The 19,222-nt window shown below is 41.9% G+C and overlaps 1 protein-coding gene across 2 annotated transcripts; it reads right to left on the bottom strand.

Moving 5' to 3' along the window:
* Window positions 1–6,695: 6,695 nt before the first annotated feature.
* LOC149465865 (waprin-Phi2-like) lies at window positions 6,696–18,958 on the bottom strand. Of its 2 annotated transcripts, none has more exons than XR_016312211.1 (3): window positions 18,219–18,365; window positions 12,573–12,716; window positions 6,696–7,157 (listed from the first exon to the last, which is right to left on the bottom strand). XR_016312211.1 is itself a non-coding variant. In XM_089673400.1 (3 exons), the coding sequence occupies exons 1-3, from the start codon at window positions 18,937–18,939 to the stop codon at window positions 7,051–7,053; spliced, it is 327 nt and encodes a 108-aa protein (XP_089529526.1). In that variant the 5' UTR covers window positions 18,940–18,958; the 3' UTR covers window positions 6,696–7,050. The 2 variants fall into 2 exon arrangements, 1 of the variants encoding a protein (XP_089529526.1); XM_089673400.1 differs by lacking the exon at window positions 18,219–18,365 and adding an exon at window positions 18,864–18,958.
* Between the last annotated feature and the right edge of the window lie 264 nt (window positions 18,959–19,222).

Below are 19,222 nucleotides of genomic sequence, written 5' to 3'. Positions count from 1 at the left end.
TATAATCTCATATTTTCTTTTCAATGTCAACGTAAGCTCATGCACTCACTGTTCACTGATTTACAGCAGGGGTGAGATATGAAAACTTGATGAGAAAGAAGAGTCCCTGCATTGTGTATAGCATTGTACTATGCAGTAAATCGGCACATGCTGGGAAATTTAATATCAGTATCATTGTAAGTCATCACCCAAATAACCCAAGAGTAAACTTCAAATACAAAGTCTTATGTGTATGTCATGAGTGACCTCCTATTGCAAATGTCATGCTTCTTCTATGACAGGTTTCCTGACATTTGCAGTAGGAGGTATAAGATGATTTGGAATGACAGGACATATAGTGGATCTAGTCTCGTATATGGGCCAAGGGCTAGAATACAAGTAGCTGCTGAACTGTATATGCCTTCCCAAAAACAGGGTTTTGTAATGAAGATCAGTACTGAAAACAAAACATTTCAAGAAAAAGTTAAAAACTTGGGATTCTTAAGAGCTCCTTGCTGCAGTATCAGTCTGATGCTGCAGATTTCCCCCTATGGCTCTAAGCATGAGACCTGAGTGATTGCATGACCGCTGATCGATCAGTTCCCGTTCAGTCACTGCTCACCACTCTGCCCTTTCAGCGCTCACTGGGTCACAGGAGAGCACAAGTAAGTGCACTTATAAGGCCCACAAGGGAAGTATGGCCATACATCTTTTTTTTTTTTTTTTAAACTGACACTACAAGATATCATTGTTCTCCACAAATAGGCCATAAACATCCACTACCTAATGGCCATATAACCTATTTTTTATTAAATTGTTTCTTACTGGTTTTTGCCTTCTTATAACATCCTCTCCCATTTTCCCTCAATGCGCTTCAGTGGAACAGGAAATGCATTTTAGTTGCAGTCATGTGCTCTGCTCTATGCACACTGCAAATCCCATAGTCCCTAGTTCATCTGAGAGTGGGCAAGAGAAGGTGGCTACATTCCAACACACAGTGGGACCATGGAGTACGAACATGGCCAGCGTCCAACAAAAAGTCAGCTGACAGCTGCAAAATAGAAATCGGATGAGGCTGAGTGCAATAGTAGGTACTTTTCTGAGTTAGAATACATTGTGTGTGCGTGCATGATTACCTTAAGGTGACCGTAAACTCTGGTTTAAATATCAAAATATATTCATGTATGTATTCTTAAAGACTAGCCCCACTTTCGTTGAGGAAAAAACATTCCCTTCTAGGTGATCAAAGTACATTGCAGGGATTTTGGCAAACCTGGTTGAGGATTCCTATTTGTGTCTGCTCTGAAGAAAAAGCGATTTGTTCCACTTTCGGTCTTTGGATACTAATTCTGAATGGTAGTGACTAATTAATTTATTTTAATCAGCTGTGCACTTTCATTGTTCTGATGAGAAACGTTGTAGTGTCAGCATCCCTATAGAAGTGATTAACCCTTAGGAATTATCTCACCAACTGTGTACAGATTGCCTCCACATTGTTATATGGCTTTGAATTTATGGAAAAAATCACATCACATCACATGAATGGAGGTTCCCAAGGTTTCCTACAGAACATTGTCCAATGCATCACACTGCCTCAGCAGGCTTGCCTTCCTACCATACTGCATCCTGGTTTCATCTCTTCTCCAGGTAAGTGACACGCATGCACACCCGGCCATTCACATGATGTAAAAGAAAATGTGATTCATTAGAGCAAGCCACCTTCTTTTCTGTTGTCATGTTCAGATGCTCACATGCCCATTGTAGGCTCTTGTAGGTAAGTAGAAATCCCCTGTCAATTGCCACCAAAACAGGTAGATGATTTATCCTCTCTTCCTGTACTGGTGATAACTAGAATTTTGGATTTCTCATGCTGGTGACTCTTTCCTGGTGGCAATGATCACTAGATAAATAAGGGATGCCTTTCCCCAATGGGATACATATTATTTGATAGGGGTTCTACTTCCACATGCTATCCAAAATGTAAAGTAGAACCATAGGCAGAAATTAGAAACATATTTTGTTCAGCAGAAAAGGTTTTCCTATGTGTATTCTTTATTTTGATATTCCCCCTGCAAGCAAATTGTATTACATGCCTGTTGAACCTGCCAGAGCTCTCTGCTGCATTTCATTTCCTGTTAGAGGGTTACAATGTTAGGCTGCCTCCACGAAATGACAATATAGACTGTATCTGCAAGGGCTGTGACACGACTTGTCAAAGCTGGGGTGGGAGTGTGAACAATTCTCTCCTCAGAAAACTATTACTACAGCAATTTTCCATTCTTGGCAGCTCAACATGTCAGGGCTGCCATAACTATTGTCCCTATTGAAAGATTTCCCCTCTATTCCTGTTTTGGTGACAATACAAATGTTGGATTTTCTTTGACTCTCAGTGATGACCATAAATATGACAAATGGAAAGGGTGAATCCCCCCCCCCCCCTCCCATTATCAGCAATGAAAGGACATAGTTCATCCCACTGACTGCAACAGTCAGGCCCACTGACACCAACAATGGAGCACAATTTCTCCCTATGACACCAACAATGGGATCCAATAACAGCATTGATGCGGCACGATCAATTACAGTAATAATGGGGCACAATTCCTCCCATTGTCACCAAAGATGGTGTTAGTAGTTTTTCCCCATTGTCGTTGTAGTTCGTCCTCCTAAAGTCTGAAGGATAGTCAATTGGTCCTTTGTTTAAAAAGTTTGGAGACCCCTGCACTACATACTAACCACCGCATTTGGCTTCTGACCCTCAGTGCTCAAGAGCAGCTACAGTTATCCAGAAGGGTTCCTAGGAGTCTTGCTGGGTGATCTATACTGAAACCCCAATCTTGGCCCTGGCAAGCTGTTACATCAAGTAAGTTCAAAGTAGATTGCCCCTAACTGGGGTTCCTCTGGCTGCTGTGAGGAAAAGGAAAAGGTTGATTTTTTTTTTGCCCTACCTTGCCTGGAATCTGCAAGGTGCTGTCAGCTGATACTGCCAGATGATGCCCTGGTAGCAAAGTGCCAGGTTCTCTGAGCCTAGACTCATTGGCAGTCTGTCTTGGTTGTTTAGGTGTTGGGCATGGTCATGCCACCCAGCTTGTGTGGCCCTTCTACATTCTGCGTTTGTGTGATCTGACTGGCATATAGCATAGTTGCAGCTTGCTCACCTGTGGTAATGTGTAGGTGAAGCACAGGATGGCACACTGTGCATGAGCTGGTGCCATCCTGGATTCTGCCCTTTCTGGATTGGTAACCAACCCCACAGGATACACACATGGCAGTTCCACAGTGGCACAGCATAGACCACACTAACTGTGGGATCTCAGGCCTTCAGGTGGTGGTACACTGGATGTGGGCCTAAACACCCACAGTACAGTTGGGCATATCTTCCTTCCGCTAACTCATTTCTGGAGCAACAGACTGGGTTTTGGTTTTAATGCAGCATCCAGTTTTTCACTCAAGAATTTTCAGCTACCTTCATCACGGTGCTAGAGCAATTAGCAGATTGGTGGAGCAATCAAAAATAGTCTAGTGGCAAGAAGTGGAGGAGGAAGAGAGGTTCTGAGGTAGCAGATGCCCCGGCACAAAAGAATCCCCTGTAGAGAACCTTTCCCAAACTCAAGGGGCCATAGTGAGTTTTATTTTTTATTTTTTTTTTTTAACAGACATGATCTGTAAAAATCTGAAGTTGTCACTGCTGGAACTCTCCAGGCCTAAAGTAACAGGGTAGGGGTAATGAAAAGCACTGAAACTGGCTTGCTTCCTTACATAGAGGAAAACCTATACAAGGACTGGGTTCATCCGAAATATTTACTATACCCAAGAAGTTTGCGCAACACCATCCAATGGAAAACCGTTTTTCAAAAAGTGGGTGGATCCTGCAGTATCTCACTGATGTATCGGTGTTTAAGGTCCCCGAACAGTTTCAGACCTTCTTTAAGGCATCATTCACCTTGGTATGTGCTGCCATGCAAGCCACCATTGCATCCATAGATGTTTGCCAAGCCTTGCTGGTCTGGGCAAAGTGCATAGCTAAAGTACCTGGTGCCCTGAAATTAAGTTTTAAAGCTAGACCGCACCAGGTGCTCTTTTCCGAAATGTTAAATTTCTGTGTAGATGGGTTGAGAGATTCTGTCAGACACCTCTATTGCCTGGAACAATACCTTAACTTTAGGGACAACATGTTCACTTGCTGCTAATATATCCCACTCACTTTCAGATGTCATTTTAACAAGATAACCAATGTTATTCACTTTACCTCTAAGTGGTCAAAATGTTATGGCTAAATATCCCATGTAGTGGCGTGGCACACTGAAAGCTCAATGTATAGCAAATTGTGGGAGCCTCACCTCCTCCTGAGACCATGCTCTCTGACTCATTTTGCCCTGCCCCCGGTGCCTAATCATTGGATTGGCATTATGGAGTAAGACGGGTGGGACGAAACCTGTCGATCGATGTATTGACTTCAGTGTAACCAGCCTGCCCATGGATGGATCAAATCTCAGCCTGTGCCTGTTACACCAGCCGAGATTTCATGCATCCATGGCCAGCTTTAGCTTGCTCCTTTGGGCTTTATACAATTGTATAAATAAGAAAGGCTTCATCTTTAGTAATTTAGCCAGTAAAGGGTATTAATTAAACTCCAAACTTTCTGCATTAATTGGTGGGTAACATAATACTCTCTCTCTGCAATAAAATATGTATATGATGTTTGTAACCAAGACTTAAAGCCTAAGTTTAGTTAAAAAAAATGAATAAATAAATTGTACACTAAGTCCAATGTGTCTCTTGTGCTGCTGGCTCCTGGTTTAGTCAAAATCCTTTTTTGATCCCCCCCTACCCGCACCAGCGTAGTCATCCAGTGCAAGGAGGATTAAGAGAGCATTGAGACCTGTCATTTGCACTGATCAAGAGAGAGTGCCTGCTATGTCTGCTCCTTTTAACCCACCTCCTCTATGCAAAGAAGCCTCACATCCTCCATTTATAGATCATGTCTCATTCATGGAAGCTACAGTACAGAGTGTAGGCACGTGTTCATCTTCAACATGTGGCCATTCCCCTTGAAAGGTGTGCCCTCTACTAGCCTAGCTCTGTCCCTTTTTATATAGGGGCAGGAGCAGCGAACGTTGGTCTATGGTTTTCAGCAGGAGAAAAGGATGGAGTGATAAGAGTAAGCACCCGCCCTGGGGGAGGGAAGCTATGTTGCCTGAGGCCTACAGTGGACCCTATGAAAGCTATGCTTAGTGAGTTGCACCACAGCAATTTCCCCCCCGTTCCAGTTAGTGGGGCTTTATTACTATTATAACCAGGATGTGGATAATGTTTCTTGATGTATGTCATGTAAATTGGATTGTAATACTAACTTGTGGAGCCATTTGAATTCTTTATGGTTAAGTAAAGTTCCATAAAATCCTTTTAATGTCTATTCCTTGTCTAAGATTAGGAGTATAAGAAATGTGAAAGCCTGGGGTTCAGCCTCATTTGCGAAGAAGTAAATGTGGTTATTTGTGCAAAGCTGATTGCCTAAGGAGCAGGTGATGATTTTAGGAAAATGAGCCCCCAGTGTGACACGGCCCCAGTGTTCAGTTGGACTCCCAGAGCCCTAATCTGGACCACGCTAAATTGCAGTGTTCCGAGCATAAGGGATCATTTGGACTACGATCAGGGGATGCAGCAAGATGGTCTCAGACCATCTGTGCATGTGATGTGGGCCTGGGCAATAAATGCTACAGAAGTAATCCCTATTTGTAGGTGGCTGCCCGCTCTATGTGTAGTTAGTGAGTTAGAGGCTGGGTGCTCTGCATACAAGCTTCTATGAATAGAGGATGTGCGCAGGAAAGGCGGGCATAGTTTGCACTCTTGACAAGTGCATATGACAGATCTCTCTGCAGATTACAACCGTACTAGTGGGGGAGGGAGAAATATTTAATCTAAACCTGGAGCCAGCAGCACAAGGAACACATTGAATTGATAGTATGTCATATCCCTTGTGCTGTTTATTTTTTTGTTTTTGCGAAAATTGGAGTATAGATAAATGTTTTATAAAATATTTTTTTTCTTTTTGGTTAGGTAATTCTTTTGCATTTTTATTTACTGCAATCACATAGAAAGTAGCTCAAGGCATCTTCTTTGTTGTTTTTCTGCTGCGCTTGTAGGCCGGTACAGTTTGTTTTCTCCACTTTTGGTGGCGCTCAACCTGAGTGATACCACAGCCTGGAGAGAAAGTCAAGGGAAACATGGTTTGTCTATGGTTTCTTGGGTCAATGGAGCAGCGTTCTGGTTGGCTACACTGCAGCCATGTGATCCTTCGTTGCCATCTTTGGTCAGCAGCGTCTATTATAAGTCCCTGCTCCTGGGTTCTGGCACGCATTCTGCGAGTGGCTAGTACAAGGGGAGATAATTTACCAATAGGGAAATGTTCCAGATAAGAAGGGACAAGTTAGGGACTTGCAACCCTGGAAGGAGACCTCTCTGCTTGGGACCGGACCAGCCAGGCTGCACTCCAATCTCTGAGACAGATGCTGTCAGCAACTCCCCTCAGCCACATCTTGAACTACAGTGAGCTATCAGTTATTCCCTGGGCGGTTCTCTCCTGCTGGGGTGTTTGTGACTTTGTCATTATGCTCAATACAAGTTTCAAGTTTATTACAACTGGACTATGTGTGATTGCTGCCGCCACACAGTGCTGCACCTCCCCACCTTCTGACAAAAGACCATTTAAAGAATTCAGTTCAAACTCAAATTTATACACAACTGAATGAGTACAGTGACACATGCTGCTACTTCGTTCACATGGGTTTGTACAAAGTTTAAGTCAGAGATAGTCCTTTGGTGTCCTGTATTTACATTACCCATAATGGATGCACTGTGTAATAAATGTTTGCAAAATAAGGATTTTATATGCATGATAAAAATAAAAACATTAACACAAAATGTAAAATAACACTGACCTGGACCCAATATAGTTTCACTTTAAATACAGTAATTCTAAAAACAATAATTGCTAGGGTATTATATAATGAAGTAAAACATTAATTGCCAAGATCATGGTGTGTATAGGAAGTAGGCTGGGCTGTTGTCTTATTGGTTGTCTTCAGGGAAGTCTGTTGTGGAGTTAATAGGATGAGCTGTTGTCTCATTTCCTATAGCTTCAGGGAACTCCGTTGTCTGTGTCCGTACAGGTATATCTATAACAATAAAATGGAAACTATTAATTATAACTAATCCGTTAACACAAACAATTGACTCAATCAGAAATCGTTTTTGACCTAATACAGATGGCGGAAAGAAAAAGAAACTAAAACCTTTTCTGTCAAAATGAGCTTTTTGGTGCCCCAAGATTGCAGCTTCCATCCACCCATGGTGGAATTTACATTTTTGTTTCCTTGTGTTATTATAACCTTTGCCTCAGCATGTTGTAGTTGAACAGGTTTTAAGCAGAAAAAAAAACCAAAAAACTTCAAATCCCATTATTTAATGGCTTCTGTTTTTTTTCCACTCTACTGTTTGTTAGCTGTGCTGTTTGCCCTGCATGATATAGTGGTTGTGCAACATGTTAATCCTGTTAGGTGCTGGAGTGCAAATTGGAAACAATGCTGAATGGTTATTACTGAAAGGCAACTCTATCCGAAACAACAGGTTTATTCATTTTTGATGGTTGTTGCCTGGGTTTAGGTGATTTTATCATCACATCCTGTTTATTTGGCTAGGATCAGAAAGACCAGGTAGTGAGGGGGTAATTTTCCCATTTAAAGACACAGACAACATTAAAAACAATTTTTTAATAGGGTTATGAACTCTCTCCAAGATTTAGACCTCTAAAATACCCCTGTGTGTTTGTGTCAAACAGAACAAGAAGTAAGGGAAATCTCAATAAGGACAGCTACAGCAAGAAAAAACTGACAGCACTTATATCCCTTACCCACACCACCCATAACTAAATACAAAGTATTAGCTGGACTTGGGCTTAAGGATTTGAACAAGTCCTCGTTTAAAATGTTCTGCTTTTTTAGAGCTAAACATTAACAACTAAACACATATCAGATAGGTACACACGGGTTGATTTACTAAAACCGGAGAGTGCATAATCTGGTGCAGCTGTACACGGTAGCCAATCAGCTTCTAACTTCAGCTTGCTCAATTAAGCTTTGATAAAACCTGGAAGCTGATTGGTTTCCATGAAGAAGTGCACGAGATAATATGTAATTTAAAGGATTGCTGTTTTTTCTATGTCACCCTCAGCCTGGGTTCACATATATGCGGTGCGGTGTATTACATGTGATTCGCACAGGAACCGCACTGCATTCCTGTGCAAATCACATGCAATTTGTGTGCAGTCCGATTGGAGCCATACATTTTGTATGGCTCTAATCGCACCACACCCGCACCAAAATTGTGTAGGACCCTTGTTTTGGTCTGCACTAGAATCAGACCCCATGGGTATTCACGATGTTAACGTACACACTCGCAGCGGTTTGCATGAATGGGGAACGATTCTGATGCGGTGCGGAATTCGCACAGAAAACGCTGCAAATTCCACACGTCATCAGTGTGAACCTGGGCTAAAAGTCTTACTAAAGTCACACGCACACTGGTTTATTTTAACCACTTACCAGGCACTTTCACCCCCTTCCTGCCAAGCCCAATTTTTCAACTTTCAGCGCTGTCTCATTTTGAATGACAATTGCGCGGTCATGCAACAATGTACCAATATAAACTTTTTATCATTTTTTTCACACAAATAGAGCTCTCTTTTGATGGTATTTAATCACCACTGAGTTTTTTATTTTTTTGCTAAATAAAAAAAAAAACACGTTTTTCTTTGTTTCTGTTATAACGTTTTGAACATAAATACGTTTTAGAAACAACTAACAGTTGACCGCGGAATATTTAGTAGCAAGGAAAGTTCACGGATGGACTTAGTGCACAGGTGACAACCTATCATGGTACCACGCTTGAATTCACTGAGCTCCTGAGAGCGACCCATTCTTTCACAAGTGTTTGTAGAAGCAGTCTGCATACCTAGGTGCTTGATTTTTTACACCTGTGGCCATGGAGGTGATTGGAACACCTGAATCCAATGATTTGGAGGGGTGTCCCAATACATTTATATATAGTGTATATACCATGTACAAAGGTTCAGTATCAAAACACAAACATCAGACAGATTAGTGGTAAATTTACCCAATATATTGTCAATGAGTACAACCCCAATTCCAAAAAAGTTGGGAAAAGCAGAATGGTTTGCAAATCTCATAAACCTATATTTTATTCACAATTGAAAATAGAAAACACATCACGTGTATTTAAACTGAGAAAATGTATAATTTTAAGAAAAAGAAAGCGGTAATTTTGAAACTGATGGCAGCGACACGTATAAAAAGTTGGGAGGTAATGTTTACCGCAGTGTAGCATTCCCTCTTCCTTTAACAACACTCTGTAAACATTTAGGAACTGTGGAGACCAGTTGTTTGAATTTTTGGTAGAGGAATGTTGTCCTACTCTTGCCTGACACAGGATTCTAACTGCCCAGCAGTCCTGGGTCTTTGGCTGCTTAACTGACCTGCCTGCAGTCAAGACCTTTCACGAATTTAAAATACGACAAACTCTAATACGAGGCCATGCTGTTGTCATAGATGCAGTGGTTTTGCATGTCCTGCTGAAATATGCAAGGCCTTCCTTGAAAAATGTCATCTGGATGCTAGTATATTCTACTCTAAAACCTGGATATATCCTTCAGCATTGATGGTTCCTTTCCAGATGTGCAAGCTGTTCATTCAATAAAGCACCCCATAGGCTCAGAGATGCAGGCTTTTGAACTGAGTGCTGATAACAAGCCAGAAGGTTCCTCTCTTCTTCTGAAGGACATGGTGCCCATGGTTGCCAAAAAGAAAATCACATTTCGATTTCTCTGACCACAGATTAGTTTTCCACTTTTCAATAGACTATTTTAAAATGAGCTTTGGCCCATAGAATACAGCAGCGTTTCTGGATCATGTTCAGCTATGGCTTCTTCTTTGCATGATATGGCTTCTTTGCATGGGTGGCATGGCAAATGGTGTTCAATGACTGTGATTTTTGGAAGTATTCCTGAGCCCCTGCAGTGATGTCCATCACAGAATCACACCTATTTTTAATGCAGAGCCATCTGAGGCCCCGAAGATCACTTGCATCCAAAACTGTTTCAGCCTTGTCCCTTGTGCGCAGATATTTTTCCAGATTCTCAGTCTTTTGATACTATGTACTGTAGATTATGATATAGTTAGACTCCATTCACACTTGTGTGATTTTATTGTGTGACTTTGATCCAACTACACTTTCTGGACCTAAGTTGCATCAAAGTAGTGCAGGCATGTTTTTCAAAATCACTGTGAGTTTGTCACACAGAACTGAACGGGGGCCATTGAAAAGAATGCAACTTGTCATGCAACTTGCAACTGCAACTTGTCATGCAACTTGTCATGCCCAAATTCACATGGCAAGTCACAAAGTGTGAATGGAGCCTTAAAGTCTTTGTTGAATTTCAGCATAAAGTTTCCAAACATAAAATTTACATTTTTAGAAACAGATTGGTGACCCTCTGCCCATCTTTATTTCTGAGATACTCTGACTCTCTAAGATGCTTGTTTTACGCCCAATCATGTTACTTACCTGTTGCCAATTAACCTAATTAGTTGAAAAATGTTCCTCATAAGTACCAGTTATTGTGCCTGTTTTTCTTGCCCTGTCAGAACATTTTTGAGATGTGTTGCTGAAATCAATTTCAAAATTACCGTATTTTTTTTCTTAACCACTTCCTGTCCGGACACTTTTACCCCCTCCTGTCCAGGGCAATTTTCAGCTTTCAGCGCTATCACACTTTGAATGACAATTGCGTGCTCCTGCAACACTGTACCCATATGAATTTTTTACCAGTTTTTTAGACAGATAAAGCTTTATTTTGGTGATATTTATTCACCGCTGGGATTTTTATTTTTTTTGCTATGTAAATGAAAAAGTCCAAAAATTTTGAAAAGTGTTTTTCTTATAAAATTTTGCAAACAAATAATCTTTCATCATAAATCTTGACCAAAATGTATTCCGTTATATTTCTAGTAAAAAAAATAAGCCAAATTAGTTTATAACCAAAAATTATAATTTTTAAACATTTTTTTTTACATTTTTATTTTTTTTTACATATTGTCACCCTAGCAGTACAATGTCACTATGGTGACACTGTACTACTTGTGGGGGGTGATGAAGATTTTTTTTTTACAGTGATTGCTTTTACACCCATATAGGATGTAAAAGCAATCATTTCTCTTTCTCTCTGTCTGCATTCTTGCAGCCATTGAGAAATACTGAGTGAGCTGTGAATGGTCACACCTTGTCACATGGTACAAGGCTGTTGTGAATAGCCTTGTACCATGTGACCTCTGTGATCATTCACAGATTTCACACGTAGTAAGCAATGATGTCACAAGTGACATCTTGCTTACTACTTTGCATGTGATCACTGATTGGCCAATCGGTGATCACGTGATTGGGACCTTGTACAGAGGTCCCGTCCGATCGGTGTTTCACTGTGTCCGGAGGACACAGCGGGCACCGGATCACGGTGCTGCGCGCTCCCAGGGAGCGCGCACAGCTAGAAAAGGCGGCTGCTGTTTATGAACGGCAACCTGCCCCTGGAGTGCCACCGCCCTGCCGTTTATAAACAGCAGGCGGACGGCAAGTGGTTAAAATGGTACATTTTCTCAGTTTAAACATTTAATATGTTTTCTGTTGTGAATAAAATATGGCTTTATGACTTTTGCAAATCATTTCATTCTATTTTTATAAATTCTACACACTGCATCCCAGCTTATTTTGGAATTCGGGTTTTACGTAAAGAATTAGATCGATCACAGTTCATTAAACAATATGATCACTAGGCTATAAAAACATAGAATGGAGTTCTATGTAGCTAAATTAGAGTAAACCCGATAATCCACAAAATCTGCGAAATATAATGGCATTAGAAAACAGTAACAGCAATAATTATCAATACTGCGATAACTCTGTAAACAGTAGGCTATATCCAAGCTAGAGTGTACTCTATATGAATAGCAGCAATGAAATAGAAGACTTCTTCTATAAGAGGTCCCATTTACTATGGACAATAGGCAAAGTTCTTAGAGAGCAGTCTTTAGCCCTAGTCCTTCTGCCGGCTAGCATTGGGGCGCAATCTTTATGGTGGTGCACACGAGTACAGTCCCAGTATAGTCTGGATGCAGTAAATCATGCTGCTAGTTAGATGGCCCCCTCATTTCTTGTCTGCTGAAACCATTGTGCCTGTGAAAGAAATTGAGGGGAAATCTCTCCGGAAAGCAGAAAAAAATAACAGGTTCTATTTCTTCACTCCATTCAAAACTAAAAAAAATGTTTTTGACTTGACTTACACTCTACTTACGCCTTCCACATTGACTCCAAAGCATTTTACCAAATGGTGAATTTTAATTTATTGTCCAGATCGTTGCTGAAATTTTGGCTTAGTGAAAACATGAAGTCCCTTATACTACATTGTTATCAGTAGCACACACAGCATCTCTTCTAACATCACGCAAAACAAACATTTGTATTACCTATTTCAGTGCAGGTTTTTGTGCCACAATTGTCTGGACAACATAGTGTGCCGTTTGTGCAATCTGAATCATTCTGACAGTTTTCACTACAAAGTCCCAAAACTCCATCCTTTAAAGGCGGGCAGGAAGCAGAGTACTCTGCACCTAACAATACAGAAAAAACAACATGAGTGCAGCTTAAAAAATTCATATGATGTACAGTGACATTTGTGTATCAAGTTAGAAATCAGCTGTGAACCTTTGTAAATAGATTAGAATATACATTTAGGGTCCATTTACATTTGCTTCCACACTAAACCGGAGTGATTTCATGTGTGGGCAGCTGTCCATTTTGCACTTCATTGAGGTGTGGCAGGGGGTGGTGTATTGCACATTTTACTGCATAACACAGCTCCCTTTATTTGAAGTGTAAAAAGCGTTGCACTGCCACCCAGTGAGGTGCAATAAAATGCAGACTGTCTACATTTTACTCACTGCACCGCACCGCATCTGTGAGCTGTAGTAAAAATGGGACACGTAGAAAAAAATTGTTTTCTATGTGCCCTAGCGTTGACCGGCGTTCTTCCGGTGAGTAAAAACACCAGTCACTGCTCTAGTGCTAATGGGCCCTTAAAGTACATGTTGTCAGTAGCAAAACATTTGCCTGTTCTTTAAGCAGCCTCAGTTTCCATTCAAGAAGCTGATTGAAAAATTCCTCTGTCAGGCCTGGAGTTCAGGCTGTGGAAGAGGTTGGGTGGGTCCACAGCCTGTCCATCCCAGTTCACAGGTCTACCAGCCAGGATACCTGGTATGAAAGGGCTCAGAAGCCTCACAGGAAGAGGCTATGAATTTTGAAAATCTGTGGATGGTAAACTGACACTGTTTGTTTTACTGTGCAATAGCACTTGGAAGGTTCACCTATCAGAGTGGTATTTTTTTAAGCAGAACAAAAGCACACCTTATGAACTATTTTCAAAAGTATGCAGGACGGTTGTATTGCTGAAGTGAAGCATCTTTGGTTAACGAAAAATAAAAGTGGGAATGGTAATCCATTAAAGATAGCTGAGCACGTTCCCTGTCATACATGATGTTCGGATGAAGTGAATCTCTAGAAAGAGACAATTTAATTTAAATAAAATGGAAAGGCACTTGTTTGCTGGGAACTGCTTCTGCTGTTCCTAAAATGGAGGATGAATTGAAGGCATTTGCCCAGTTTGGGGTGCAGCTGTAGGCCTCTGAGGAGGCTAGCATGTAGTGGACCAGATGGAGACATATCAGAAAAACAGAGGAGGATAACAGCCACATAGGTGCAATCCTGGAAAGAAACAGTGACCCAAAGAGGAGCGGCCAGGTATTCTGGTACCTTCTGTCTTTGGAGATGCTTAGGGAGTTTACATCAACCTGGTCCCAGACGTGGCTATAGATTATGAAAGCCTGAAGGCAGAGATCCTTTACGAGCAAGGTTTGACTACTGTGATATGGGAGATGCGAGTCCATGCCTGGGCCTATCTCCTGGAAAAGTTACCCCATGTCTAGATGCATAAACTAGCCCATCTTGTAAAGAAGTGGCTTTAGCCAAAGATGCTGGTGGCTGTGTCACCCACCTCTTAACCACCCTGAAAGCCATTGGCACTTGTGAAACCCAATAATCAGATTATATATCCAAAGTAAATTGCCAGGAGTGTAATGATGTCAAAAAGGTGTTGTCCCTGAACAGACTGATTATAGGCAATGTTGTTCGTGGTAAGCGTGCCTTGCTTACATTGGTATGCATTACAGAGGTACAGATGCCAAGTGCAAATGTTCCTAATACTGGAACGTTTCCTCAAGATGTGTGAAACAGATTCCCCCTCGTGGTAAAACATTGGGATAAGGGTGTCAAAAGAAAATGTGGGTATTGCCTAAGTAAAGGATCCAACCCCCCGGAAAAGCTCATAGGAATGTTAGAGACAAACAGGGTTCCCCAGGTCCCTAGGGTGACAGACATGTGTGCATGGATAGTAGTAATCAATGGCCTCTTGTACCTTGTGGCCAAAATAAATCAGGAAATGTCTCAACAACTTGTGCTGCCCTGCTCTTTTATCAATATGTGGTATTAGATCTGGTTCATCAGCATCGCTGGAGTTTATCTAGCTCAGGAAAGGTTAAAGAAGAAATTCTCCTGAGATTTTCTGGCTGAGGCTGCATAGAGAGGATAAGTAGTTCCGAGAATCTTTTACTATTCATCAGAAAACTGCTCTACTACTCCTTTACTATGGTCCCCTGGTACCCCTGCTCAATGCTGTGGTACCTTTTTAAAAGGATCCTAATGGATTTGGTCAGACCTCTGGTGAAGTCTGCTCGGGGTTACTAGTATATTCTCATAATGCTAAATTACCCAACCCGCTATCCAGAAGTGATTCTTTTAAGAAACACCTTGGCAAAAACCTTTGCCAAAGAACTGTTACATATGTTCACCTACACAGGAACAGTAAAATAGATTCTTACTAACCAGGGGACACCCTTTGTCAAAAGCGATGAAAGAGTTGTTTACACTAATGAAGATTAAACAGATGAGAACCTCTTTGTATCACAAAAACTGACAGGCTGGTGGAGTGGTTTAACAAGATGCTAAAAAGTATGTTGCGTAAGGTAATTGACGAAGATCGGTGGGAACGGATTATCTTCTTTCCCATCTCATATACACTATCTGTGAGGTTCCGCAATCTGCTACTTGGTTGTCCCTCCTTAAATTGCTGTTGGGTAGATGGCTCTCGGGATTACCAGATAGTGTGAAAGAGACCTGGGATAAGGAAGCATTGCAACATGGGAGCATGACTGAGCATACACTATATTGCCAAATATTGGAACACCCGTCCAAATCATTGGATTCAGGTGTTCCAATCACCCCCATGGCCACAGGTGTATAAAATCAAGCACCTAAGCATGCAGACTGCTTCTACAAACATTTGTGAAAAAATGGGTCGCTCTCAGGAGCTCAGTGAATTCAAGCGTGGTACCGTGATAGGTTGCTACCTGTGCACCATGAAATTTCCTTGCTACTAAACATTCCACGGTCAACTGTTAGTGGTATTATATCAAAGTGGAAGCAACTGGGAACAACAGTAACTCAACCATGAAGTGGTAGGCCATGTAAAATAACAGAGTGGATCAGCCCATGCTGAAGCGCACAGTGCGCAGAAGTCGCCACCTGTCTGCAGAGCCAATCGCTAAAGACCTCCAAACTTCATGTGGCCTTCAGATTAGCACAACAACAGTGTGTAGAGAGCTTTATGCATTGGGTTTCCATGGCCGAGCAGCTGCATCCAAGCCTTACATTACCAAGGGCAATGCAAAGCAGTGGTGTAAAGCATGCTGCCACTGGACTCTAGAGCAGTGGAGACGTGTTCTCTAGAGTGAAGAATCATGTTTCTCTGGCAATCCGATGGACGTGTCTGGGTTTGGTGGTTGCCAGCAGAACTGTACTTGCCTAACTGCATTGTGACAAGTGTAAAGTTTGGTGGAGGATTATGGTGTGGGGCTGTTTTTTAGGGGTTGGGCATGACCCCTTAGTTCCAGTGAAGGGAACTCTTAAGGCGTCAGCATACCAAGACATTTTGGACAATTTCATGGTCCCAACTTTGTGGGAGCAGTTTGGGGATGGCCCCTTCCTGTTCCAACATGACTGCGCAGTGCACAAAGCAAGGTCAATAAAGACATGGATGAGAGAGTTTGCGGTGGAGTAACTTGACTGGCCTGCACAGAGTCTTGACTTCAACCTGATAGAACACCTTTGAGATGAATTAGAGTGGTGACTGTGAGCCCAGCCTTCTTGCCCGACATTATTGTCTGACCTCACAAATTAACTTCTGGAAGAATGGTCAAACATTGCCATAGACACACTCCTAAATCTTGTGGACAGCCTTCCCAGAAGAGTTGAAGCTCTTGCAGCAGTAAAGGGTGGGCCAACTCAATGTTGAACCTTACGTTAAGGCAGGTGTCCCAATACTTTTGGCAATATAGTGTATCTCACAGCTGCAGGACAGAATTGTGGATATTATGCCTGTGGTGTCAAATAAATTCCTGGCTCAGTGTCAAGAACCTTATGAGATTCTTGGATGAGCTGGTGATTTAAATTATAAAGTGCTTCCGCTGGGTAAGCAAAAGTCAGAATAGATTTTATTTTGGTCTTACCTTGACTGTGACACAGGGGAGCTGGCAAATTCTCCTCCCCAAATGCGTCAAAGAAAATATGGCCTTTTTCACTCTCAAGGGTTTGCTCTAGTATGCCCACGTGGCGTTTGGCTTGCAATGGGCTCCTGCAACCTTCCAATGGGCTATGGATGAGATCCATCTGCCACAAAAGTATGCAGCAGTAATTTCCTCAGAGTTTGTGGTGTCTTGGATGCAATACGGAAGGCGAGGATGACCGTTAATCCATGGCAAAGCATGGCGGAAGCCTGGTAATTGGGGTACATCATTGGCATGGGCCTTACTAAACCACAAACTAGTAAGAGAGGCTGTTGCTGGTTAAAAAAAAGGCAGGAGTGAAGTTTTCTGGGTATGGTTGGCTACTAAAAGAGGCTGATCCCTAATTTTTCACCTTTTTTGTCGTATTTTACTCATCTGAATTATTTTAGTCGAGTAAAATAGTGCTATTTTAGGCGACAAAAATATTTTTGTTGACTAAATTACCACTGCTACCCAAGGACAGAGCATCCGCAATAGTTAAGTGAAACCTGGAAGCAGAAAAAAACATTTAAGCAACTAAATACTGCCGTGTGTAAAGAATCAGTCTTAGTTGCTCATGACTTCAAGAGAGCATTTGTGGTTCAGACCGATGCCTCTAGTATGGGCTTTGGTGCAGTCTTTTCAGAGGTGGTAATTAGGGAAGAACAATCCATTGTGCCAAAAACTGAACTATGCAGACAAAAATTGCAGAAAATGGAGTGGGAGTTCCTGGAGTCCTTAAGTAATACGTATTGGGAAGGAAATGCAGCCAGGTTTGACTATTGTAACTCCCTCTTCATTGGCCTACCTCATCGCAGGCTATCCCCTCTTCAGTCTATCATGAATGCTGCTGCCAGACGTATCCACCTTACTAACCGTTCCGTATCTGCCATCCCTCTCTGCCAATCCCTCCACTGGCTTCCCATTGCCCAACGGATAAAATTCAAAGCATTAACAATAACATATAAAGCCATTTATAACTCTGCCCCAAATTACATCACCAATCTTGTCTCCAAATATCACCCAAACCGTCCTCTCCGCTCCTCGCCTGACCTCCTGCTCTCTAGCTCCCTCGTCTCCTCCTCCCATGCTTGTCTCCAGGACTTCTCCAGAGCTTCCCCCATCCTCTGGAACGCTCTACCCCAATTTATCAGACTATCGTCTACTCTGCTCACTTTTACGCGATCTCTGAAAACCTATCTCTTCAGGGAAGCCTATCCTGCCCTCAGCTAATAATGGAATATTCTACTCCTACCAGTTCATCCCCTACAGTTACTACCTTTTGTACCACCAGCTCCTCCCTCTTACATTGTAATCTCCAAGTAGCAGGGCTTTCCTAACCCTCTTGTATTGAACTGTATTGTTGCTGTATTGTCCCCCGTTATTTTGTAAAGCGCTGAGCAAACTGTTGGCGCTATATAAATCCTGTATAATAATAATAAGGTTTAGATTACTTACTGCTCGATTAAATGTACCAGGCTAAAGAGAAAATGCGGAAGTACTGTGTTGGTTTTTCACATGACAAAACTTCTCATTTTAAGTGTAGAGCACAAAGCCAGGAAACTTTATGAAAATGCGGTTTCCTAGGGCAAATGGATCGGAACAGAGAATGGGGGGGTGCAGGGGAGACAGGTCTGCAGCCTGCCCACTCTTCTCCACAGGTTTACCTGCCAGGATACCTGGATATAAAGTATATAGACTACGGATCTGAAGAAATCCTCGCTGTACCGTTCTCAGGCTCATTCCTTCCAGTGCTTGCAGATCTGCTAGTTCTCTCCCTGTGCCTATCTGTCACACATCACAATCAGAACTGCAAATCAGTTAATTAACCCGTGCCTGTCCACTCCCTCACTGCTTTTACTAGCCTGTTCTATACCAACATTGCGACCAGCAGGACCCCTGATCTATATTCATTTTAAATCTGTAGATATTGTAGACATAATAGAAGAGTAGTAGCACTCCTAAAAACATCAAATTATATTTATGTACAATAATTTATGGATAGCAATGTTTAAATATATCCCTTGCATATAAACTACATAGGCTACAAGTATACATGATACTTTTTTATGTCTATAACATGCAGCTTTGATAGTTACTCACCTGTTACGCTGACTGCCTTCCACTGTAGGTACACAGAGAAGAGCAGGATGAGAGCTGCACACTTTGCTGAAGTCATCTTGTAGTTTGGAGCTCTGTCTTCCTTTTCGGATAAGATATAATTTATTCCAGGTGAGGCCAATAGAGTAATACCATCACCCCCTCCCACCTGTCGTCAGCCACCTCTGTTTTCATCATACAGGAATGTGCAGGAGACCTGGCATTTGCACGGCAAGCATGCTCCAATACTAGACAATTAAGAATTCTGTTTGTAATATGCAGGGTTGGGATTTTATTGCATAAATATGATTTCTTCATTATCAGGAGCTTTCAGATGTTATCAAAGAACCATTAACCACTTG

This window comes from Staurois parvus, unplaced genomic scaffold, assembly GCF_062004578.1.
Source record: "Staurois parvus isolate SC_StPar_1 unplaced genomic scaffold, SC_StPar_1.0 ptg000137l, whole genome shotgun sequence".
In the NCBI taxonomy this organism is placed as follows: domain Eukaryota; kingdom Metazoa; phylum Chordata; class Amphibia; order Anura; family Ranidae; genus Staurois; species Staurois parvus.
The sequence above is the reverse complement of the archived record's forward strand: the minus strand, read 5'-3'. Positions and strand labels throughout refer to the sequence as shown.

What these genes read in the sequence shown, in the direction of transcription:
- LOC149465865 (XM_089673400.1), bottom strand. Translation starts at nt 18,939, where the DNA reads ATGACTTCAGCAAAGTGTGCAGCTCTCATCCTGCTCTTCTCTGTGTAC. An exon ending in GAAGGCAGTCAGCGTAACAG is followed by an intron (nt 12,717 to 18,863) that starts GTGAGTAACTAT and finishes CTGTATTGTTAG; the next exon opens with GTGCAGAGTACTCTGCTTCC. An exon ending in AAAAACCTGCACTGAAATAG is followed by an intron (nt 7,158 to 12,572) that starts GTAATACAAATG and finishes TTATTGTTATAG; the next exon opens with ATATACCTGTACGGACACAG.